Source organism: Hyperoodon ampullatus (genome assembly GCF_949752795.1).
Source record: "Hyperoodon ampullatus genome assembly, chromosome: 9".
In the NCBI taxonomy this organism is placed as follows: Eukaryota; Metazoa; Chordata; class Mammalia; order Artiodactyla; family Ziphiidae; genus Hyperoodon; species Hyperoodon ampullatus.
The window spans coordinates 54,017,636-54,043,492 of NC_136922.1; the positions used below are offsets into that span (position 1 = coordinate 54,017,636).

At 38.2% G+C, this 25,857-nt stretch overlaps 1 protein-coding gene across 4 annotated transcripts in view; it reads right to left on the reverse strand.

The window, feature by feature from the left end:
* CDK14 (cyclin dependent kinase 14) overlaps positions 1–25,857 on the reverse strand; it is a gene marked incomplete at both ends in the record, with an annotated part of 523,336 nt that overhangs the window by 147,360 nt on the left and 350,119 nt on the right. For 3 of the 4 annotated variants that reach the window (XM_079710871.1, XM_079710873.1, XM_079710874.1), the window contains one exon: positions 12,197–12,317. In XM_079710871.1, the coding sequence (XP_079566997.1) occupies positions 12,197–12,317 (121 nt within the window). The remainder of the gene's footprint in view (positions 1–12,196; positions 12,318–25,857) is intronic. The other variant, XM_079710872.1, reaches the window with a different exon arrangement.

The window sequence follows — 25,857 nt, forward strand, 5'->3', positions numbered from 1 at the left end:
TATTACACTGTTTTTCCTTCTGAACTTCAAGGCATGGAAGGATCTTTCTCATCTTTATAAGCCCCAGGACGTAACCTGGTACCTGGTACAAAATAGGTGTTCGATAAATATCTTTCAAATAAACGAATGAATGAATGAATGAATGAATTATACAAACGATTCTGAGGAGTGTACACAAGAAACTGAAGTAGAGAAAGGAATCTGATTTAGAACTAATATCATCATATAAAACTAAACACTAGAAAAATCAGTTCAGTCATTACACCAAAATATCTAAACCCTAACTTCATTTATGTCACTCTGAAGGAATTCCAATGGTCTCCATGGAAACCTCTGGTTCAGCAGTACAATTTACTCGATTGTTAAAATTTAGAGATAGAGGGACTTTAGAGAGTGCCTAAGACAATGCCTTGATTTTCACGTGTAAAGAAACCATATTACATGTTTAAATGTCAGCCCCAGAACCTGAAGCTGTGACTCAGAATCCTGGGCCAGTGAGCCTTTGTTATGCCATGCCGCTTCCCCAGTTAGAACGACGGGTCTTTATTTGGTCAGTCTGGTCAGATTAAAAAAGAAGAAATGGAGATGGCGAATTTGTTCTCATTCCTGTTGACACAAATGCTAACAAGGATAAAGATAATATCAAAAGAAAGTCTATAAAATTAAGGTTTGGGCAGAAAAAAACCAATAAAACTATCCCTAAAGACTGAAGTCTATCACCATTGATAGTGTACTGAAAGAAGGATGGGTGGTTAAAGATGTTTTAAAATTGAAAACAGACTTCCACAGATAATGAAAACCCCAGAGATAAAGTCTTAAAATAACAGCCACACAGGACTTCTCTGGTGGCGCAGTGGTTAAGAATCCGCCTGCCAATACAGGGGACACGGGTTCGATCCCTGGTCCAGGAAGATCCCACATGCCGCGGAGCAACTAAGCCTGTGCACCACAACTACTGACCCTGCAAACCACAACTACTGAGCCCATGCGCTGCAACTACTGAAGCCCGTACGCTCTAGAGCCCGTGCTCCTCAACAAGAGAAGCCACCACAATGAGAAGCCTACACACCACAACGAAGAGTAGCCGCTGCTTGCCGTGACTAGAGAAAGCTCATGCGCAGCAACGAAGACCCAGTGCAGCAAAAATAAATAAATAAATAAATAAATAAATAAATAAATAAATAAATAAAAGTAACAGCCACATATTATATAGATACCTGGGAATATTCAGACAGGAATATCCAGAAACCATTAACAATTGATACAAAAATTTAAATAGGAAAGGACCTTACTGAGGACTACAATAAGGAAAAAAATATAAAACTCAACATATTGCATTGAATAGCCAAGAAATATTATTTCTTGTACTATGGAACAACAAAGGAAGAGAGAGGTTCCATTCGATTAGTCATTTAAAATGCTACCACAGAAAGCACTTCTCCAAGGAATAACTGTAGACCAGGCAGGACAAGAAAAAACAAATTAATAAGCTTTGCACATCTTTAATTTCTGTTTATATGTCTGTTTATATGACAGCTGATGCAAAACAAGGAAGTCATAAGATTTCTCCCTGCAAATGTATTAATCGTCCTGCAATAATGTGCGGAATTAGGAAAAAATTGTTCATGGGTAATTATCTTAAAGATCAAAGCAAATGACACATTCAAACAATCTTTTTAGAGAAACACATCTAGCATATCACAAGGCAAATCACTGCTGAAATCATGTAAATTACTCTCCTGACAGGAGAATTCTGAACTTCAGTTTACAGAGTGGTAAGTTGATATATTTAGTTCCAGTCATCAAATGGCATAGCTGTATTTAGATGGTCTGTGGTTAAGAATGCTGGAATGAGCACTACTAAGGTGTACAACTAGATGGATGATATTTGACAGGGAAATGTTTGACATCCATCTGCTATGACAACCCTCTTAGATAACACATGGAAGACCTGAAGGCAAAAACCTTCCCACCGTAAATCCTCATTGTCCGTTTTTTGGTGCAGTCTGTGGGCTTCTTGGAATATACTCAAGGACTTGCCCTGGAATGTGGCTGTATAGATTAGACATTGCATACAGACTACAATATGAATGACGCCCCCTGGAGTTGTGTGATACTGTAACACTAGTGGGTGCTGCTGAAGGACAGGGACCAGGTCTTTTTCACTCTTGAACCTCTGGACATTCTGTAAGGTTTTGTTAAATGAATGAATGAATGACCAAATATAATCATGTTGTGTAAGGGAGATCTTAGTGGGAAGGGGGCTGGCCCTGAGACTCTAGAGGTTCTTTTTCCCTCTGTGCCACCACCAACCAGCTAGTGTGAACAGCGTAACCAAGAATCTTCAGATTTGGGAGGCAGGGGTATAAAATGGCCATAAAACCTAATAAAACAAAAATATGAATTGATTTCACTGGGTTGCTAAGATTCTGAAACAGTTTCTAAATTAAACATGTTAGGATTAAAAATGACAAACAGATGAAAATTTTTATAGTTGATATAATAAAGTTTTTCAATTTGTTGAGTCTACCTTAGGCTATGAATATATTCTGTCTTCAGAAGCAAACATGGTGAAAGCTAGCTGTCAAGGAAGAACCACTGAATTATCAATGAGAAAGAACAGAAATGCCTTGCCAAGCTCTACAGAAAATGCAATTATGTGAACATCTCATTCTTAGAATCTACTGTCTCACATGCAAATACAGAGAAATATAAAATGCCATACCAAAGATGAACAATCCACATGTGTACAGGAAAACAGGAAGCTACTCAGATTCTGTCCTTAGTAATTACTAAGTGCCTGTCACAGACTATAATTAAGTTTTGTTTTATATTTTAATGGAATTTAAAGCAGGCTGTTTCTTGGCCACTGATAGGCTAGTTTAGTTAAGTTTGACTTTCTTTTTCAATTATTGTACTATTTCTTTTTTTTGCCCAATGACATCTTTACCAATAGGAATCTAAGGACATTCCATTTGAAGAGCAAAATTGGAAAAAAAAACCCCAAATATCTAAGTTTATTGATTACATAATATAGTGTCTAAAATCAAGAAAGCTACTAGTATATTTAAGTTACATTAATTCACAGAGCAAATTACCAGTAAATGAAAATGTGATTCCTAATTAAAGTACATGCTAGATAATGCAGTGTCCTGAGGAATTAAATCACAAACGTCACAATAGCACAGAGGTCCCCACTTTCGTCCTTCAATGAACAGTATGAAGTAGACGCCCAAATCCCTTTACCAACAATGATGTTTATATAAGCCCCTAGCTTCTCTCCAATCACATTGTCATTCAATCATATCTTCCCTGTGCATGTAAGATAACAATCTACTTTTTCACCTTCATTGGATGAGAAACTTCATATTGACTGGTGGAACATTTGTTGAAAGAGTTTCACTGATTGCTTTTGCTTGTTTTAATAGTAAGCTCATGTTGGATTCACACATTGCCATTGATCAGAGAACTACCTTCTGCAATCACTTCTTTCAATTCATGTAAAATTTTTATCTTTTAAAAAACTATCATTTCACATTCTATTCCTTTCCATCACTAGCTTATCAGAAAGTGCTTGGCTTTCTTTTCACATTTGTTTTCATAAATAAAGTTGTCATTACTACATTAACAGTTAAATGGTAAGGATTATAAATTTCCGCAACCACACTAAGAAGCTGGCAGTCAAGATGCTCCTGCCTGCACCATGCTGTTTGATTGCCTCCCACCCATCAGGACTTGCAACTCAAATCTGTGGCCAAGCAAAGTCACAATTTTCTCTAGGACAAGAACCTTAGCAGTCAATTGGCCATAAGTAAAGCCACGAATATTAAATTATCAACAAGAGTAGGACATTCAGTAAAATGTACACAAACTCCCCCTCCCTCCCAAAAGTGACTGAAGTGTCAGTTAAGGAATAACTTTTTTTTTTGTGGTACGCGGGCCTCTCACTGTTGTGGCCTCTCCCGTTGCGGAGCACAGGCTCTGGACGCGCAGGCTCAGCGGCCATGGCTCACGGGCCCAGCCGCTCCGCGGCATGTGGGATCTTCCCAGACCGGGGCACGAACCCGTGTCCCCTGCATCGGCAGGCAGACTCTCAACCACTGCGCCACCAGGGAGGCCCAAGGAATAACATTTTAAACAAGGATAAAACAGATAGATGAGGACACACAAGAAGATGAGAGAGAATTTTTTTCGTAAGTTGTGGATGAAGGTGTAGCAATCTAGGCAGACCATAGGCAGCTGCAACTTCTCAAGTTATAGACAGAGTATTTACCTACAACAACTTAGAAAAGGCGCACGACTTGGATACATAAGTTCTAGAAAGTGTAAAGGTGAGTCTGACAACTGGAAATAGGGCGGAGGATTGAAAGTCTGTACAAAGCAATTGACCCATAGGCCCTCTCTGACCATCTCTCACCCCAACCCACCAGCAGGACACTGAGTGTTTATCCTCTGGAGAAATTAAATCCAAAAGCCCCCAAATTGAGGATAAAAGGTGAGAGCAGAGTGTGGCACAGAGCTGAAAAAGGGGAAATTAAGTAAAAAATGTGTTTAATGGGTCTGTGTATCTAATTGGCACCAACTGAAAAAGATACAATCAAAGCTCATTATCAAGCAATTTCAGAATACCAGGGATAGATATAAGAACCTAATACTTTCCAGGGAGAAAGTATGATGAGGCACACAAATGACTGCAAATCATTTTTCAGTAGCAATACTAGAAGCTCTAAAGAAGTAAGCAATACATTCAAAATTCTGAGGGGAAAAAAACCCCTCATTATATACTCAACCAAAGTTTATCAATCATGTGTGGGAGCAGAATAAAGATATTTTGAGAAAACTAAGAATTTGAACCTTATATTTCTAATACATTCTTTCTTAGGAAACTAAAGGAGGAAGACAAGGAATCCAGGAAACAAGGAATCTATAATCAGTAAAGGTCAGAAGGAAAATGAATCCAACCAGAACAGACTCTGATGAATTTACTACTTACAGAGGAGTAACAGAACTAATAAGACATATTGAAACACTAAGAGGCTAGCATAGCAACAGCAGGAAGTCATTACTTGCCTTAGAACTAAAAGCTGGGAATTCCCTGGAGGTCCAGTGGATAGGACTCCATACTCTCACTGCCGAGGGCCCAGGTTCAATCCCTGGTCAGGAAACTAAGATCCCACAAGCCATGTGGCACAGCCAAAAAAGCGCCCCCAAAACAAAAAAACTAAAAGCCATTATTGCCCCTAGGATCATAAAGGCCAAATGTTATGGAAATCTATTGACAGCTAGAGCCATGAAAATGTGCTTCCGCACAGAAGCTGTAGTTAGCCATTCCAAGAAGTATGGGTTAAAGCAGGGAAGAAGTAGGGATGAATATTCAATCCTCATACTTTTCCATTGCCTGAACTTGACTGGGAACCAGTAGCCAAGGCAGCTTGGAGGATGTATTCCCTAGGGGTCAGCCATCCAGGACATGGGGCAGGGAAGAAGAGGGTAGAGAACAGATTTGGAGGGCAACAGAGAACAACTAGCTTAGGACCTACAACAACAGGAGAGGGGGGAAACGGAAGTCCTAAGATGACAGATGTTCAGCTGTGCTAAGGCAAGAAATCAGAGAGCCGAGAGAGGAAAGTTTCAAGGAAAAGGTCGAGGGAGGGAGATGTCAACAAAATTAAATGGAATTGACAGGTTTGCTGATGTGCTTGAGCATTTGGAAAATATTTTCCATATATAACTGACAGATCTTTTATGACTATAAATAACAGTAGGGACAAAGACAACTAAACTAATAAAAAGCAGAGACAATCATAAAGTCCAGGAAAAACCAAAGGTTATACAAGAAAGAATACATAATCATGAATACTACTTGACTTCACCATGAATAATATTAATATTTACATATTAATATTTCAAAATGTGATACAGATTCTATATTGGGAGAATGAGATGAAGGTGGAGTTGGGGGAAGGTTGATGGAAGAAAGTTAAGTCTTTGTCTACTACACACCTACTTAGTAGCAATGTCTAAAATAGTAACTTAGAGATAGCAATATAAACAATTATTTAAGACATGTGGAGATAGATCCTAAAAGAGTTGAAAGTAGTAGTTACTTCTGAGAAATAGGATTAGAGGATGAGAATGAGTGAGGCAGGAGATTACTACTTTTGTTATTGTTATTATTGTGGCAGCTATTAGTAACTAGTTATATCTGAAATAGGTTTAATTATCAAAATTTTCTGATTTGGAAACTGAAGATAAGGATAGTTAAGCGATTTGGTCAACTAAATTCACACAGGTAAGGAGTGGCAGAGCCTAATTTAGGCTTTCAACATATTTTGTACCATAACATGGCCTCCTTTATACAGCAAACCACTGTTAGTTACCATGATCAGAGAATCAATAGCTACATGAAAAAATACACAACTTGTAAAACATAAAAGGCACTAGTGAATATCCAATGCTCTCCAAACCTTGAGTACTAACATATATTTCCGAATTAAATGCACGTGCATGTGCACACACACACGTAAGATGAGAACATCCTGGGCCAAAATTTCTCTCTAATTCTCTAGACATAGACAGTATGTGAATCTCCCTAAAACCAAATACAACAGCTTCTATTTCTTTGATATATTCTATAGCACCCTTGGATTGTATACTTTAATAGAAATACAAAATATTTAGCTTGGCTGGTTGATGTTCCAAAAGCCGAATAAGAACACTATTTTCAACATTTATGGAGTCATATATTTCTTAAAGAATTTCCGCATTTATCCATCTCTTGCAGCTATGAAGCAGTGAGGCAGCTAAGTATACCAAGAGCTATCTTAGTATCATGAAACTTAGTCATTGTGATTGGCTATTTAAAAATTATCCAAAAACCAGTTGTGGGTAACCAATTACTTCGCCAACTTTGATACAAATGGGGGAATTTTTATTTGTTTTAAAAATATTTAGTAGTGAAAACTACATATACAATGTCTCATTTTATATGTTATGATTCAGCCAGCCCATCATTAACAAGTGACCAAACACATCCATTGAAAACACACATACACTCTCTCTCACAAACACACACTGATAAACAACATGGGATGTAATAACCATAACCACTCTAAGCTTCTGATAGGATAAGAGAACAGGTTCCCTTCAGCATTCCAAAGCCATCACTAAATGTAGCACTGTGGCAGCCACTCCATAATGTCATAATAATCTAATATTAGAGAACTGTACTTTTGGAGATGATTTGTTATAAAGCAATGTAACAGAAGTTTTCCACAGGAATAGTTTGTAGCCAGCACTCCTTCGGTGTGAATTAAGCACTCAAATGCATTGTCTCTTCTGACTACTAGTATTTAGCAAATTATTGCTCCAGTGCTTTATGAGTAAGATGACCACATGTCACAGTTACATCCCTGTTTTACACCTATTGTCGTAGCAGAATTACTATTAACTCTAAAAAGTATCCTGGTATGGACAATATACTCTATGGTCATCACAATTTTAAGGGACTTCAGTAGTGGGAGTGGCTCAGAAAGTACGGCTGCCACCAGGAGCTCAGCTTTTGTCCCCCAGACACCCTTCTGACTATCCCTCTTCTTTTGTCATGTTCCATTGCATTGTCAGTGGCTACACTGGCAAGTCATTCGGATCATGTATTATTTGAGCAGCTTTCAAGAGCTCTTAAAGAGTTGTTACTTTTGAGAGTGACTAATTTGAATCCTCCTTGGTCTCATGACCTGATTAATTAGAATATGTTAAATAATGTTGATAGATGATTTTATGTAGCCCATGAACTCAAATTCTCATTTTTTATTAGCATTCCCTTTTAAATGGACACATTTGTTTTAGCAGAAGCGGTAAATGAGTAATGGTTAGAAGCTGTGAAAATACTTGCCAGTATAGATATTGGTCTCATGAAAATGTATTCAATCCAATGATTCATGTCTTAAGTTTATTTCAAAAAAACTCCACCCTGAATAAAATTATATAATGTAGACTATTGATGTGAGGAGAGAAAGCAGTCTGCAAGGCTGTTGTGTGAGAGGGAAAGCTACCCACTTTGTTTGAAATATGCAAAGGATCCAACATGACTCAGATCATAACCTAAATTCTCAAAGAGGTATTTTACTTATTTGTGTTTTGGAATCACTTTACTAGTAAAATTAAAAAACAACTGCTTATAAATCATCTTAAGAGATTATGTAATATGTTATAAGGAGCAAGGGCTTTGGAGTGGGTTAGCTCTGAGTTTGGATGTCAGCTCTATTTACTAACTATGACCTTTACTCTCTTATTTAGTCTCCCCGGGTTTTGTTTTCTTTCACTGTATCATAGAACAGTAGGTAAGTAATTAAAATGCATAAGAGGACTTAGAATACAGTTTGTGTTCAGTAAAAGTATCTATTATTGGTACCATTGTTATTACTATTGCTTAAGACCATTTATGATTCTTTCTCTTAAAACACTGGTAAACAAGCCTGAGTCCTTAGGAAACTATTTTATTACATAAATTTCCTTGGCTCAGGAGAGATCATTACGGATGATGGCAGAACTCTACATTGCCAGAATGTATGGTGATTAGGCTGATTTAATAAAATGCAATGCTAAATGGCCTTATAATACTCAATAAACAGGCAATTTCTTCTCTGATATATGCAAAATCAATTTTGATGCAGACGTTTTTCTATATATCAAGATCGGTATGGAAATTTTTTTCTAACCACCCAGCTGCTACAATGTTAAATAAATTAATTTTAATCTTAAATCAGAGATGCTATAGAGAAAGGGGTGATTTAATATGCAATCTCATTACATTTGACAGGTTTATTTATAAATGATTTGCCCCACATTTTGACAAGCACAGTTAATATGTTAATTAGCTTTGAAAAAGATGATGAAAGGGAGAGACTGACATGCTATCCTTCTTTACACACCATGTTGGGGAGCACTGGAATTGACACAAGGTGGTATCACTATATATTGTGCCCCCCCAAAGGCACCGTGATGATGAGATGTTTATTAGCTACAGATTAACTTAGTCACGATGCTAAAAATTAATCCCTTAAAATAATCCCAAGTGACCTCCTGCTTTAGAAAACAAATGCCGTTCTAAACATATTTATGAGCTTCTATAAAGGAATATAAGGCTTATTAAGAGTAATGACCTCGACAGCTAGAGCAGAACTCCTTGACAAGGGAGGAACTACACAGATAAGCTCCTTTTCACATTTGCACTTCTCTTAATGTGGTTTTCAGTACTTGATAAGCCTTTTTGGTTTAGAAGCTTAAAGATGATTTCCTATGCCTTGACTTTCAAAGAGTTATAAAATCCAAGAATTAAGGGAAGCTATACACGAGACAAAGTCCAATTTGATTCCTCTGCTTAAACCCTCCTTCACGGAGGCAGACAAAGGTGTCAAAAGCTATCTTTCTTGATGAGTTCTCAAATTGCACACTATATTCATACATCACCACCGTGCTGGAGACCTAGAGCAGTAAATCATAACAGGGAGAGCTCTGAATTCCATCACTTGGTGCCAATGTTAATGAGTAAGTGTCTTCATTAATATTTTTATTGCCCGAAGCTATTTAAACAGAAAAGTGGAAATTGTAACACTGTGTAGGGATCGTTAGTTTTTAGTTACTACCCTACTGCCCCAGGATGGTAAATGAACTGTAAAAATAGCCTGAAACCACTGCCACCTGCCTCCCTGCTATTGTCTATGGGTTAATATTTGCACTTCTCTTTGGTGCAGCTGAGCCATGACTCAATTATAGTCCCATTTCTAGATCTTTGAATACCCAGCATCAAGGTCACTAATTATGCAAAAATCATTGCCCTGTGAACTTTTCTCTAACTGGAAGAATACATACGTTTTACCTGACTTATAGGAAAATAACAAAATGGCTTTTAGAAAATGGCTTGGAATGAAAGCAGATTCAGAGTGACAGGCATAGCATAGACATAACTCAGATTTTAGGGCTTAGAAATGTAGAGCCAATAAGCATGGGAAACTGCTCCAACATAACACATTTACTATTTGCTTTTGGCAATGAATAATCTTGGCATGCAGACAAAAGGGCATTTGGGGTCTATTATTTTATATCAGTTTTCCTCCCTTCCACTTAAATAACCATCTTCTTCTTATGCTTCATTATGTGTCTGCTTATAGCAAATTGGCAGAAAGCAACCAAGCCTTCTTCCTTAAGAGAATGGACACCAACAAGCACATACATGTCACAGAAAGGTTGCGGGGCAGGGCGAGTGGAGAGGCACAGACTGGAAGTCAAACACTATATATCACAAACAGACATATTAGCAAGTCCCAATCCATGTGGTTCTCTGTACTTTAAAGAGCACTTTCAAAGGTTTGGGAAAAATTAGCCACTAGTGTATAAAAAACAGCTTCTCCTCATTCTGAGGGTAGAGTCTTAACTGCACTGCCAAGCAACTAAGACAAAACTGGCTCCAAGCCACAAATATTTCCAAACTCTGTTCTATTAGCAGAGTCCTTAACTGACCTCACTGAAAAACAATCTAGAATTTCCATTCTCAAAACGTAGAGAAAAACACTCTATAACTCATACAGATCTACACCACATAAAAATAAACATATCCACGTGTACACAAAATGTTGCATATATTTTCAGTGGCTTTACAGATGCCCAAATCCCATTCCTAAGGGGTTGTTGGAATCTAAATTAAGTAAATCTACACTGTACCTTACATCACAAGGAACTTGATTATTTTCTCTCCATAAAATGTTTGGATCAGGGCTTCCCTGGTGGCACAGTGGTTAAGAATCCACCTGCCAATGCAGGTGACATGGGTTCAAGCCCTGGTCTGAGAAGATCCCACATGCCACGGAGCAACTAAGTCCGTGCACCACAACTACTGAGCCTGCGCTCTAGAGCCCATGAGTCACAACTACTGAGCCCACATGCCACAGCTACTGAAGCCTGCACGCCTAGAGCCTGTGCTCTGCAACAAGAGAAGCCACCGCAATGAGAAGCCTGCGCACCACAATGAAGAGTAGCCCCCGCTCGCTGCAACTAGAGAAAGCCCGCACACAGCAACGAAGACCCAACGCAGACAAAAAGAAAGAAAAGAACGAAGGAAGAAAGGGAGGGAGGGAGGAAGGGAGGGAGGAAGGGAGGGAGGGAGGGAGGGAGGAAGGAAGGAAGAAAGAAAGTTTGGATAAAAAATATCAGGGAAGAAGCCAAGCCTCATCACAGCCTAATTTACTAAAAGTCAAGATTATTTAGGGAAGAGCAGTGAAGTAAGTACAGGGCAAGAAGATAAATGACACATGCTGAAGCTTTACTGAGGTCATAAACATTATGGGAACATGTAGCTGAATTCTGTATGTAGGGCATCATCATTCATGGAAGATGATTCATGCTATCAAATAGCCATGTGCTAGGTGAACTGTTTTACTCTGAACATAATTGTGTGTCTAGAAAAGGGATTTTTCTATTAATAAATGACCTTTTCAACATTCACTATTAAGCCTTTCTGATTGCTAAAAAGAAGGTTATTCCCTTATTTGATTTAGATCACACTAGACTGGAAACTCATCATACTTTATCATTAGTAATAATTACACATTAAACCTTGCCAGTCTTTGGGCCTCCTATAATAGATTTTTAAGTTTTGCTAAACCACTGTGTAAAACTGTGACTCTATTGAAATTAAACTTACTCTGATATTTTTAAAAAGTAATCATTTTATTTCATTTTGCATAATTGGTACCAACAGTCTTCAGGGGTATACTGTATCAAATTTAGTACCTTATAGTCACAGCAAAATTTTCAGACCACTTATCTGATTTCTGTTGTGAATTTAAACATGCTCCTACAACTTCCAACCCATACTGCTGTTTGGAGAGATATACTTCCTTGTTATAAAATAAATCTACCAATTAAGACCCTTAGGGAGAAAAATCACCAAACTGACAGCTAGAAAAATGTCTCTGCCCCTGTCCATCAAGAACCATTAGCAGACACCATCTGTAAGGGAGTCCCTGATTAGGGAACATTCCCAATTATGTTTTCAAAAACTCCAGTGGTATTGCCACACACAGGCCAACACTCCAGCACCATTAATCTTCATTCAGACTGTTAGGATGTTTGTCTAGGCTTGACCCAGACCAAGCACTATAGATAAATTAGCTAGAGTAAAGCCTCCATTTCTCACCACATGTCAAGGCAGGTGGAATATTCTGTCGAGCCCAGGAGGACATCTGGAGGTCTGTACCACAAGGTAACCACTTCATTGGAGTATGTGTGGCTAGGGACGGATTTTGCTCTTGCAAGACCTGTGGGTTACAGGAAACATAAAGAAGTTTAATAGGCATTAATAAAACAAGGGAATTTAAATTTGAATGTTCACAGTTTTAAAAGGTCAAATGTTATATTATAATACAGAATCACGAATGCAATGTCAAGGTTACTAGAAAGGTTGGGGAAAGCATATTGTGGTCTACCTGTTTCAAATACATGCTAATAACCAATAAATCATTTATATTTGCTAATATAGCACCAAGAATCTAAAAAAAAGTATCCCAGGAGAGTAAACAAACGATTCATAAACCATTTGATACTATGCAGAAGCTTAGAAATCTCCTGGACTTTCCAAAGAATGTCTCATGGTACTTTAGTTCGGAGAGTTACAAATAAGTGTGATAAGGAAAAGTCCCAAGGTCAAATACCTTTGAGAAAAGATGGTTTAAAAAGTAAAACAGGTTTCCATACTGTGAGACTTCTCAGTGCCCTTAAGTTTTCTAATGTGTACGGTGAATTTGAAAGATGAGAATATGACTCTTTTCTCAAAGGGTTTTTCCAAAACTTCTTTTGGTTTCAGGGTTCTGTCAAACACTCACTAAGAAATGCTTATTCAGGAGGTTCATTTGAAAACCACATAAATAAATAATTATAAAGGAACAGTTAAATAAATCTGGTATGTGGAAATGATGAGATACCATATAATAAATTAAATTGTTTTCTAAGAATGTTTAAAAATTGGGAAAGTGGTCACAATAAAATGTTAAGTGATAAATTACATGCAGTTTGACCTCACAACCATAAATATTTATGCACTGAAAAAAGACCGGTGGAAAATATATTTGAATAACCTTAGTGGTTAGTTCTGGAATACAAGATTATCTGGTTTTTTAAGTCAATAAGTTTTTCTGAGCTTTTTCCAAGTTTTCTACAATTAATACATAATTCCTTTAAAAAACACAAAATCTATAGATGTTATTTTATTAAGAGAAAAAATCTGTGATAGCTTTCTATCTGGGTATGTTCATTAATGACAAGTGTAAAGTATTATTTATCACTGTGATGCTCAAAGCGAATAAACATTTTTACAGTGAACCTACCATATTTATTTTAATGTTTTGATTATTTAAATTTTTATGTAGTACTAAGGAACATAACTTTTCTCAGTTTATTAAACACTTGGTATTCCCTTTACTGTATTATATGTAAATGTTAAAATTAATAGAGCATCTGGTGAGAAGATGAATTTCTAATTAGTTCAACTATGGTTACAATAACTCGATTTTTCCTACCATGCAGTTTTTATAACAACACAATGGCATATTATAAATTGACTAATGTTTATAAGTATTCCATATTAAAATGTACAGATTATACACACACAAACATACCTACACATGTACTGTCCCTAACTTTTCTGCATATGAATAGAATAACTATTTCTGATAACAGATTTCCATAATAACCTCTACTCCTTTTCTCTGCAAGGTCTTATCCTACCTCAAAGCATGCAAAACTGAACAACAGATAAAACAGTAAAGTGTTTCCAGAGTTTAGTAATCCCATCAAAAGGTTTAGTTCCTCAAATGAGCATGTTTCTTGATAGACTAAAGAGCTAATAAGCTAACAAGTCCTGAAGTAGGTTTGGACTTGTTCCATATGCTGTTGTCAAGGCAAATGGGATGCCAAAAACATTCAGGCTGGATTCCCTTGGTTTTGCCAAGTCCCTGTTGACAGAAAGCTAGGCCAGAGGGATAGGAGAAGTTAAGAATCTGAGATTTTCTTTGACAGCTCAGAGGACCAGACTGGTTATAGAAAATTGTGATACCCCCAGTTTTAAAGGGAGAACCAGACCTCAAAATTACCTAGAAATAGTATAAATCTAAATAATGATATGTGACTTCAGGTCAGTTATGCCCACTCTGAATATAAGTTTGTAAAACTGATTAAATATTTCTGAAAAATATAAATAGGAAAAGCTCTTCATCTACATTATTTTTCTCCATCTCATGTTTCAGTCAAGGACTGCCCAAACTCCATTCACTTGGGTCACACAACTTCCCAAATCAACAATGAAAACGAGTTTTCAATATCTAACTCTTCAATGTGTTAAGACAGTTTCTTAAAGTAGTTTGCATGTAAATGTGTCATATTGAAGCATGTTATTATATTTTTAAGATACATTCTTCTGTATCACTTGAGAAAAACTTTCACATCTCACTTTAATAGAGTCAATTAAAACATAATCTTGTAGAGTGTCCTGTATATTGTTAAACAAAAGGTTTTTACCCTAAAAATATTTCTGTTCAGTTAAAAAGATAAATAAATCCCAAAACCTTTCGGGAGGGAGCACATTATTAAAACAATGACTCAAAAGAAAAAAAAGTATACCTTGAAGTAGAAATATACAACTGCATTTTAAAATAAATATATTTAGTAAAGATATTGCTATGTATTTATACAGTTCATGCATCAAAACATGCTCACTATGCAAAGTTTATTAAACTGCATCCTCTGGCTGAAGGAAAACTGTAGGACAGGATTAATTAGCACAGCATGTGTGAAAGCTTTCTTTCTCTGTTCCTTGTCAGTTGCCATGGTTACACTACAGGAAGAGAGCTACAATACCTTCTAAAAAGGATGAAGTTCATGGGTTATTATCAAAACTTCTTATATTAATGTTCAGTTTGAATTAAGAGTCAAAAAGCAAAGTGAAATGCTAACTAGATGAGTATAGGTTATTTATACACTGTTGCTTTGGCTGAGTGTGTACATATGAAAGGGTGCATGTTCCTTAGGGCACCTAAAATGGCTTGCCTAACGATTCAGAGTATCCAACTTGAAGATGTTACCACTTCTAACTAAGGAAAGACCCTAAGAGCGGAGTAAAAAATCCTATCATTCAAGCCCTCTTGCCAATTACTCAAAGTTGGACAACCTTGATTCTAGCTAGCATAGTAGAATCTTAGATTTCCAGAAGAGTTAAGAAGCTTTACAGGTAACCTCTTACCCAAGGAAAGAATTCCTTTTCATATCTCTATAAGATGGTCTAACTTTTGCTGCCACCCTGAGCCTGGTTCTAACCTCTGGCAGGGACACAAAGTAAATCATGTGACAGTTCTTCCAACATTTGCCTTCAGAAGACCAGCCCTTCAGCGCCAACCAATGGAGATTCTTCAGACCTTATCTTAAAAGTTCTCTCAGCTGCAATGGATACATTTGACCACTCCCATTCTTTTAAATTTACTCCCCTGACTTCTTAGTTATGGAAGAGATAATAGGAGTGACTTGGTCTGCTTCTGGAATCTTCCTCTATCTGCCCCATAACTGCTGGACTTGTCTAGAGTTATACATTTAAACCAGTGCTTTCTAAATGTATACACTCTGTGGGTAACTGTGGCTAATGCTATGTTTTAACTGTCATCCCTAGGTGACTTCTCTTAAGATTTTATCTCCAGCTCATACTTGTCTGTGGGCTTCAGATCTGGGTCTACCCAATTCCTCTCTAGACATAGGGATGAGGATGTCCTACACGCACTAACCACAAGTTACAACCACTAACCACCGGATCCCAACCACAAGTCTCTATGGCCAATTGCATCGTTAATACAGGGAATATGCTGTGAGTCCAGGGTCAAATGCAATTTACTAATAAACTGTTTTAGGTTCCCCAAACAGTAAAAGTTCTTTTAGCTGTACACTCATGTTCATTAGATTCCTATTCTATGCACATCTAATTATTCTTTCAAATTCTAATGCATCCTTTTTGCAGGTAGTAACATTGGTTGGAGACTTGAGTTATCCCTCTGACACTATGGAGAAAATTGCTAAAACTAGCATTGGGGTCCAAGAATACTAATTCCCATATCTTTGCTTTGACTAAGGAATTGAGGAAGAACTGGCAACACTGACTTGTTTCTTTTGAATTAAGTGGAATAATGGCAAAAGGTAGATGGACTTGCGAAAGCCAACTAAAATACAATATAAAGGAATATCTCTCACCACTTCAGTCTTTCCAGAGGATGTGCCACTGTTCTGTGCTTGTCAGTGGTTTTGTATTTTATATTAGAGCAACTCCCACATGTCTCTCTCATCTTACCTCATTCCCCAAACTGAATGATCAGAAAAAGAGTATCTTGCTCTTAATCGCAAAATCAATATTTCTAGGAAAGGGGCTCCTTTCTTCACAACTTGATTCCACACAGACATGACATACTTGGGTAACAGTTTACCATTAGGCTGTCAGGCTGAAAAGGGGAAGACTTCTCTATTCCGTGAGCTAGTCCACGGAGTAAGGGCAGAGGAAGGCTTTTATATTTCTTTCCCATTCCGCAGTCCTGAGAACCGGTCTGGAATTTATTTTAAATAGACATTTTTAATGGTGTCCTCTCCCTCCTAGAGGGTTTACATTAAGTATCTGATGATGTGCTAAAGCTATTTTTAAAAATTCATTATTGCTGCTCTTACAGTGTATCAATCAAAACAAAACAAAAAAGCATTTTCTTCTGATGTTGTCCAGAGTTTTGGCTTTAACCTTTTGCCTCTGCACTTGACAAGTTTTCCTGGAGGATCTGATTTACTACCATGTGTTCAGTTACTATCTGTCTGCTGAAGATCCCAAATATGTATCTCTACTATCAATCTTCCCCTAAAACTTTAGATTTCTAAACAAAAAATGTCAACTTAGATCCTCCATATATATCTTTAAGATTTTTATTGTCCCCAATTCTCCAACCGTTACTATGCCCTCCAGTGTTCTATAACTCACCACTAAACATCACCATCCATCCCTTCACCAAAGCCGGAAGTCTTGTTTCATTATAGGCTCCTTTTGAAACAGGAGGGAAGGGGGCAGGGCACACCCTTTAAAAGAATGACATAGCCCAAGGACACGACATAAACTGATTAGAACCAAGTAGGTCCAAGATGGCAGACGAGTTGACTTCCACTAGACCTTGAGCCTCAGTATACACTGATTGTAACACATCAGCAAGCTAAATGATACACCTACAGGTGCCATGACAGTTCCAAGGCTGACTCTAAAAGTCAGAGTGGGTAGTGGCCCAGTTCCTGGAAATTCCCACCCCTTCCCCAAAATAGCTGGAATACTCCCCCCACTCATTAGCCTATGAAATTACCCACCCCAATAAAAACTGACAACCCCATACCCTGGGCCGCTCTCCCCTTCTGAGATGGACCATACTCTGTCTGTGGGGTGTGTTTCTCTCGAAATAAATCTACTTCCTACCTATCAACTTTGTCTCTCACTGACTTCTCTCTGCGATGAGAGATCAAGAACCTGAACTTCATTAAGTCCTGAGACCAGGTGTGTGATCTCAGTTGAAAGAGCGTGGGTTCAAGTCCCAATCTGAGTTGCACAGTTTCACTTTCACTTAAAAAATTAAAAAATTCAATGGATTTTACTTTATAATTGCTCTCTTTTCTTCCTCCTCATCATCTCTTGCTAGAGTATTACACTAGCCTCAGGTCTGTCCACGGCAAAAAGTTATCAATTTTGAAATACATCCTAGACAATAAATGAACTACATTTATTGAGATTAATTTTACTGAAAATTAAAGTTTAATTGGAACACTCTTCAATGTGAATAATAAAAGACTTGAATGCCCAATCCTCCCCTGTTAGCATCCTCCAAACCTCTTGCCCCATATTTGCCATAATAGAAAGCAGGAAATGTGAGCATTTTAGGGACAGGCCTATGTTTTTTATACACTTAATATCACATGGTGTTTCTTAAAGTGGAAAAAAAGTTTTGAGATAACAATTATAACCTCCTTTTCTTTCCTTTAAATGAAACATCTTTTTTTTTTTTTTTTCTGTCCAGACTTCTACTTTAACAGAAGCTACTCTTTACAGGATATAAAAATCCCTTTAATATGTTATGACTGGCATTTGTCAGAATCTTTCAACTGAATAAGAGTAATCTCTGAAAACAAACTCTAATTAAAATGAAATTAAGTCCAGAAGACATTAAAACATGTTAAGGCAATATTTTATTTTGTTCTGATCTTATATTTTTATATAAGCATATATATGCTCTGACCTTTGAATTTTTTTTTTTTTTTTTTTTTTTTTTTTTTTTTTTTTTTTTTTTTTTGTGGTACGCGGGCCTCTCACTGTTGTGGCCTCTCCCGTTGCGGAGCACAGGCTCCGGATGCGCAGGCTCAGCAGCCATGGCTCACGGGCCCAGCCGCTCCGCGGCATATGGGATCCTCCCAGACCGGGGCACGAACCCGTATCCCCTGCATCGGCAGGCGGACTCTCAACCACTGCGCCACCAGGGAGGCCCTGACCTTTGAATTTTTTAAGTTAATAAATTATGCCTAACTTCTGTCTATCCTCAAGGGTACTTTTTTAATATCTTTCATTTGAAATAACAGAAATGATCAAAATATTTTAATAAAGACATTCTAAACAAGAAAGGAAATTTTCAAAGAATTAAATTTTTTTATATAGAAAGACTTTATTTTCTATTTTGCATAGAAGATAAAAACAATATATTCCTCTGGGAAATACTGCTTTACATGAAATTAATAGGAGTGGTGGTAAGACCAATTAGAATTCTTTGGCTGACTACCACATAAGGAACATGCTTTTGCTACCAGAGCAGTAGTCTGCATATTAGAAGACTTGTGATAAGAAAAAAAGGAAATGCCTGACAGTCGTTCTGACACTAACGAGTTAGTTGTGTCTCCTTGATTAAGTCACTTAAGCTCTCTTGCTTATGTTATGTGTAAAATAAGGGGGTTGAGATCAGAGTCATCAAACTACGGCCTATGAGCTGGCTACCTGTCTTTGTAAATAAATTTTGCTGGAACACAGCTACGTCTGTTCTTTCACGTATTGTCTATGGCTGCTCTTGTGCTCAGCAGCAGAGTTGAGTAGTACAACATGTAAAGCTACAAAATTTAGTATCTGGCCTTTAAGTTTGTTGACCCATGGGTCAGACTCAGGAAACTTTAAAGTCCATCTAGGTACTAAAACTCAGTGATCCTAAGAAAATATTACTAAGAACCTTGTTCATTAAATGTATGAAGATCATATATGCTCAAGTTCTTAAAAAGCCCTTTTAAGTAAATAATTCCACCTCACTGATCCCATCACATCACATCTGCATTAGCAGAAAAATGCAAAATCATTTTCAAGAGCGTATACATGAATACACCAGCATTTTCACAGTTCACTGGTTTACATTTAATTTTCTAGTTTCTGCTTCTCAGTTAATGAAACTCATAGTTATTATTCCAATGCTAGATGACAACACAATATAGAAAATGAATTTCATAACCTGACTAAATTGGAAATTTTTATGAATTTCCATATCCATGATGATTTGTTTCCAGTTTTTAAAAATTAAAGGTAAAACATACTAAATTCATCATAAGAATCTAAGTTTTAAATCAAGACATAATACTCAGAACTTTTAGGCCATTTGCTTATAAATATGTATTTATATACCAAAGATATTATGAGCATGCATTTGTATATGTTAAAGAGAGATTATTTACTGAACAACTGTAACTATAATTAGGTCAAATAAAATAAGAATAATTACGATTTTATGCCAGAGGTATGCTTTGTGCTTAATATGAAAGAAGCCAATGTATAAAGATGAAATTATCATACATACATAACATTCGAAATAACAACCTATGCTCATTAATTTTTTTAGCTTTGAAGAAAAATAATAAATCAGAGTGAGTGTTCCTCTTGGAGACTTTATGAGACAATCATTCCCATTTCCTTCCTAAACCACCTAAAATTTTGTAAAAAGGAGGCGGGGGCAATACCCTTACCTAGTCTTACCATAGGTAATATAAAAATATGAGAATCTTTGGATAATATGCTAGTGATTATAATACAGAGGCAAACTTGATGAGAAATTCTTGAGCAGTTACAATCTGTTGGGTATTCTAAGGGTTTTAAAGGTGTGATGTCATTTAATCATTGCAATAACCTAGAAGGTAATATAATTATTAGTATCCCAATTATACAGACAGGAAACTAATTTACCCCTTGGTCTACAGTAATAAGTGGCTATGCCCAGATGTGAATGCAGGCAGTGTCACCGCTTCCCCAGAAAGACTGGGCATCTGGGAACAAACATGCTCCTGGGCTCCAGATGGGCAGTGGCATAGACTGAGTGGGTCCAAAGCCCAGAACAGTGACAGGTCAGTCTTATGAGAGAGGGAGAGGGATGGGGTGAGGACAGGGAGGCAGGGGACATAGGAAAGAGAAGTGAGGAGAAAACACAGCTGGTTTTACTGAAAGGAGGTTCCAAAAGAATAAGTAAACTCAAGAGAAAATGACTGATGTTGTCTAGAGGGCCTCATAGAACAATCAGACAAAAAGCCCTCGAGGAAAAGAGAAGTTTGAAAAGAGAAATGCTCAGGAACCTTCAAATTAGGGTTTGGTTGCTTAAATAAGAACAGTTCTTATCAGCTGCTTTGTCTGTCTGTTTTAAAGTGGAAGCTGGCAGAAAGCAGTAGCCCCAGAAACGGAGTAGTTAGCCAGAAGCCTGCGGTAACTTGGAGAGTAACTGCTAGGAATTCGGTTGTTTTTTTGGGGGGATGCTCTTTATCTTACAGGACCCCAAAGGCTCATTGTTTTTTTCCAGAAACCTCAAACTTGGGTGTGGTTAAAGCTAATCTGAAGGATATGTACAATAGTAACACCTAAAGAAAAAGCTCTTCTGAGGTGTCCTTACTGAAGTGAATTTTTAAAATATTCCATGAGATGAAAATAGGCAACTATGCTCAAACTTGAACTAAGAGGTTTTTATGTTTTTATAAGGGTAAATGTCCAACTAAATCAGTTCAAATTAATGAGGGAATCATTGAGCCAATTCAAGGGAAAAAAAAGGTTTAGGTCATGCTAAGTCATTATGATATTTTTTAAATTTTATGGTTGTTGCCCAATTTTTGTGAATTATTTTCTCCCATGCTTTTACTTTTTTTCTTTTCTCTTTTCATACTATTTGAACAGAGGTCAAGTTATAGTTTGGGGTCTCAACACTGTACTCAGTACAGGATTTCAGACATCATAATGAGAAGAAAATGTCTACTAAAAGACATGAACATTATTTTGATGATTTTTAAACTTTATTTGGATGATTTAAAAACATGTTTTATGACATCTGGTGACAATCTTGGTTGTCCTGATACTGGAGTTGGGCATTACTAGTATATAAATAAACTTTAAATCTCCAAAAGGAGGTATATTGAGCATCTGGGGAATATTTTCAAAGATACATTAATTCCATGAAATAAACATATATCAAATCACTGCAGAGATGAGTCATATAGCTTTTGTGTTGGAAAGAATCTAAGCCAGTCTGTCTTCTATATTATCATTTTTATAAGGAAGTTGAGGTCCACAGTTGTATCCATTCTGCCTCTACTGTTTCAAATCCATTCCTTTCTTTTTGTGCTCACTGCACTGTCATTTTAGGCATTCATACTTACTCTTCTGGGTCTTGAATCTTAGAAAGAGCTCCTCACTGGTTTCCCAGCTGCCACGTTTGCCCTTCCTATTCCTTTTCCATAGTCTGAGGAAGAGACAGTTTCCCGTAGTTTCCTGTAAGAGCTTCCTCTGTGCGCTCATGTGGGACCACCACTTACAAGCTGTGTGATTTGGGGCAAGTGATTAACCTAGCTGACTTTTAGTTGCTTCATATGTGAAATGCATGTGGTAACTTTGCTGGATATTCTCTATTTGCCTCTCCTGATGCATTCTTTTTTTTTTTTTGCGGTACGTGGGCCTCTCACTGTTGTGGCCTCTCCCGCTGCGGAACACAGGCTCCGGACGCGCAGGCTCTGTGGCCATGGCTCACGGGCCCAGCCGCTCTGCGGCATGTGGGATCTTCCCAGACCGGGGCATGAACCCGTGTCTCCTGCATCGGCAGGCGGACTCTCAACCACTGCGCCACCAGGGAAGCCCTCCTGATGCATTCTTGACTCTTCCTCCTTCCTGTTCTCTGTTGACCTTAATGAGCTTGTAATTACAGAGTTGTTGGTCCCCTGGCCTCAAGTGCAGTTTGGCCGGTGGGAGGCACAAGGACCAAAAATCAGAGGGAAGGACAAAAGTGAGGTTGGTGTATTTTTTTACCCTTTGCTCCTTCCCAGCTGGACAGGAAAATGGCTGTGGCTAAGTACTCCCTTGGAAGGCTACCACGCTTTCTTTTTTTTTTTTTTTTTTGGCCACGCTGTGCAGCAAGTGGGTGGGAACTTAGTTCCCCGACCAGGGATGGAACCCACGCCCCCTGCAGTGGGAGCGCCGAGTCTTAGCCACTGGACTGCCAGGGAAGTCCCGGAAGGCTACCACTCTTGCTCAGTGGGTTCCAGAATCTATTTCTCTCGTAATCCTGCAGAGCAGAATGGTAAAGGCTCCCCACTACTGCTAGCCTGGAGGGGTTTTACATCTTTAAACCTGCCCACAGTTTCATAAATAGTCCCTTCATCCAACTCTCCTCAATCACCCTGTTTGAGTTGCCCTTTGTTTTCTTCTAGGATCCCTGATACAATGACCATACCTGACTCCTAGGGCATTTGTGTAATTAAATGAGAAATGCATGGAAAGGGATGAATACTACACTTGGCCTATAATAACACAGTACATATTGGCTATTATCATAAACTAAAACACCATCTGATCAGGTCACTCCTCTGCTAAAGAGCTTAATGGATCCTCTGGGCTTTATTCTGAAAGTGCAAATTCTGAGAAATAACCTTCCCTGCTATTATTACTCCAGCCTTTTTTCTTCCCCTTCCTTTCTATGTTCTGTTATCGAACAGAACACAGGCAACTCTTACCTGCCTATCAAATCACCTGTAATTATCTGATTTCATGTCAGTTTCTTTGCACAACATGGTCTCACTCCTTGGAATGCCTTACTCAGCTGATGGATTCCTGTATGTCCTTCACACCTATACTCTGGCCAAGTCTTCCAGAAACTTCCCTGATTTGCCCTCCCTCCCTGGTCCAGGCAGTGAACCTTCCTCTGTTCTCTGAATGACAGCAGCCCTGAGAGTGCATGGACATCCCAAGTCATTCATTTACATATCAGCCCCCTGCCGACCCCCCACCCCACACAAGACTGCAGTCTCCCTGAAAGAGGACCATGCGTCATTCACCTTGGTAGCTCCAGCTCCTGGCAGGGCGTCAGCCCACAGTGAGTCTATTGTTGGACTGACATAGAGAGAGAGAACAGCACCTATCATGAACCCCTGAGACAGTGTTCCCATAGCAGGTGGCACGGGTTTGTCATCCTGGCCAACAGGATGAATAACCAAATCCACCTCATCCAGAGCACCTCTACTTTTACCTGTGTTACAGCTTGGGACTTTGTGTCAGATTTCAATAGAAAAATCTGTTTCTGGGTTTAAAAAATTTTAAAACCTAATGCAAGTAAGATTAAACTACCTAAAAGCTCATGATTTTTTTTTTTTTTTTGCCACAGCATGCGGGATCATAGTTCTCCAACCAGGGATCAAACCCATGCCCCCTGCAGTGGAAGTGTGGAGTCTTAACCACTGTACCACCAAGGGAAGTCCCCTGATTCTTTTTTTTTTTTTTTTTTTGGTAAGAAGCAAACACTATATATATATATATATATATATATATATATATATATAGTGCTTTAATCTCTTTATGATGTTCATAAATATGTTAAATAAAAATATAATACCACACCATAAGGCTATTAATATACAAGCTACTGGTTCTTAATATAAGTGATGAACTTATTTTCCTAACAAACTCCATGATGTCTCAAACTTTATCTAATGTGATATTTAAAATTTAGATGGGGATTTCCCTGGTGGTCCAGTGGTAAAGAATCCACCTTACAATGCAGGGAACGCTGGTTCAATCCCTGGTCAGGGGATTAAGATCCCACATGCCGCAGGGCAACTAAGCCCATGTGCCACAACTACTGAGCTTGTGCGTCTCAATTAGAGCCCGTGTGCTGCAAACTACAGAGCCCATGCCCCCTGGAGCCTGCGCACCACAACCAGAGAAGAGAAAACCTGCATACCACAACTAGAGAGAAGCCCACGCACCACAAGGAAGAGCCCGCGCACCACAACAAAAAGATGCCGCGTGCCGCCACGAAGACCCAACGCAGCCAAAAATAAATAAAATAATAAATAAATCTTAAAAAAAATTTTTAGATGAATGAAACCTCAAGAATTAATCAATCTCTCATCCAAATTTTTATATCACATCTCATTCTCTATTCAACTCATTTGGCAGTAAGTATATAAAACTGTTTTATTCATCTGTTTATCTCTGTTTATCTCTCCATCTATATTATAAGCTCCCTATGAGCAATGATCATTTCTTATGATTGCCCCATTTCTTACCATCACGTCCCACCCCTTCTGCATCCCAATATAACAGAGTCTTTTGTAAAATGTAGGACTTAGACAAGACTGTCTAAAGCACATTCAGACAAGAGATCAATTTGCCTCTACTTACTGGAATCCCTGCCTTTGAACTGAAGTGCTTATATGTGTGAAACCAGCTTAGATCCCAACTACAACAATAGCAGGTGTCTCTTATTCTGCATGGCACCTTAGCTGCCTCTCAAAGAGTTAACTTAAGCATAGAAAGAGGTGTGCCCAGACCTGAGAGTTTCTTTAAAAATACCTTGATGAGCAGAAGTACAAACACACTCATTTCAAAGCTTCCAGCTGTTTAGTTTTACTGATAGGAAGAGACCTGAATTTACCTTAGCTGCTGACTGTTTCTTTATTCTAAGAAAAGCAACTTAATGGCAATTTCTGTTATATAAATGTAAAGCAAGTCCCTACCCACTGTTCTGGGGAAGGCTGTGAAATTAACTTGCATCTGGATGCTTCAAACAGACCAAAGGGTTTAATGTAAACTGGGTGCCTGTTTTGGCAGAGCTAATAGGTTTCTGAGGCTCTGCAGTTTATTTGAGGGAGACGTTTGCTGCCTCAAGGAACACAAAGACAATGCACCAATGCCTCTCCCAGTTCTTGATCAGAGGTTTTCAGGAACCCAAAGGACTGAAGAAAGGGTAGGTGGTGAGAGCTATTCTTCACCCTACAAAGCACAGGACCAATTAAGCCCAACTTAATAACATTTAAGTCTAAATCCTACCGAGATTACTGATATTGGACTGTTGGTTGTGTTTTGGTGTAAATATTAAGTGCTATGATCGTTTATTGAGGCTGCAGGTCAGAGCACCCAGTCCTGTGGCTAGGGGATGCAAGGGGGACCCCAAGATCTGAAATTAGACCTCTCAGGAGACTTAGATTCTCACAAGGAGGGAAATTCCTTTCTGAAGCCTTAGGGCCTGAATTCCAGGTAGCATCACTGGGGTACACTCACTTGGGGGAGAGAAAAGCCAGTCCTAGGCAGAGAGAGGGATGAGCAAGAGATGAACAGAGAGAACCCTCTCTCCAATGCTAAGCAATCCTCTTCTGAGCCAACCACTTTGAACAGAAGTGAGTAGTACCACACTACCTTGCCCTTCCCCAAATTCTCCACTTTCATAAGTGTTGTTGGAAATGATACCCTGATGGTGCCTG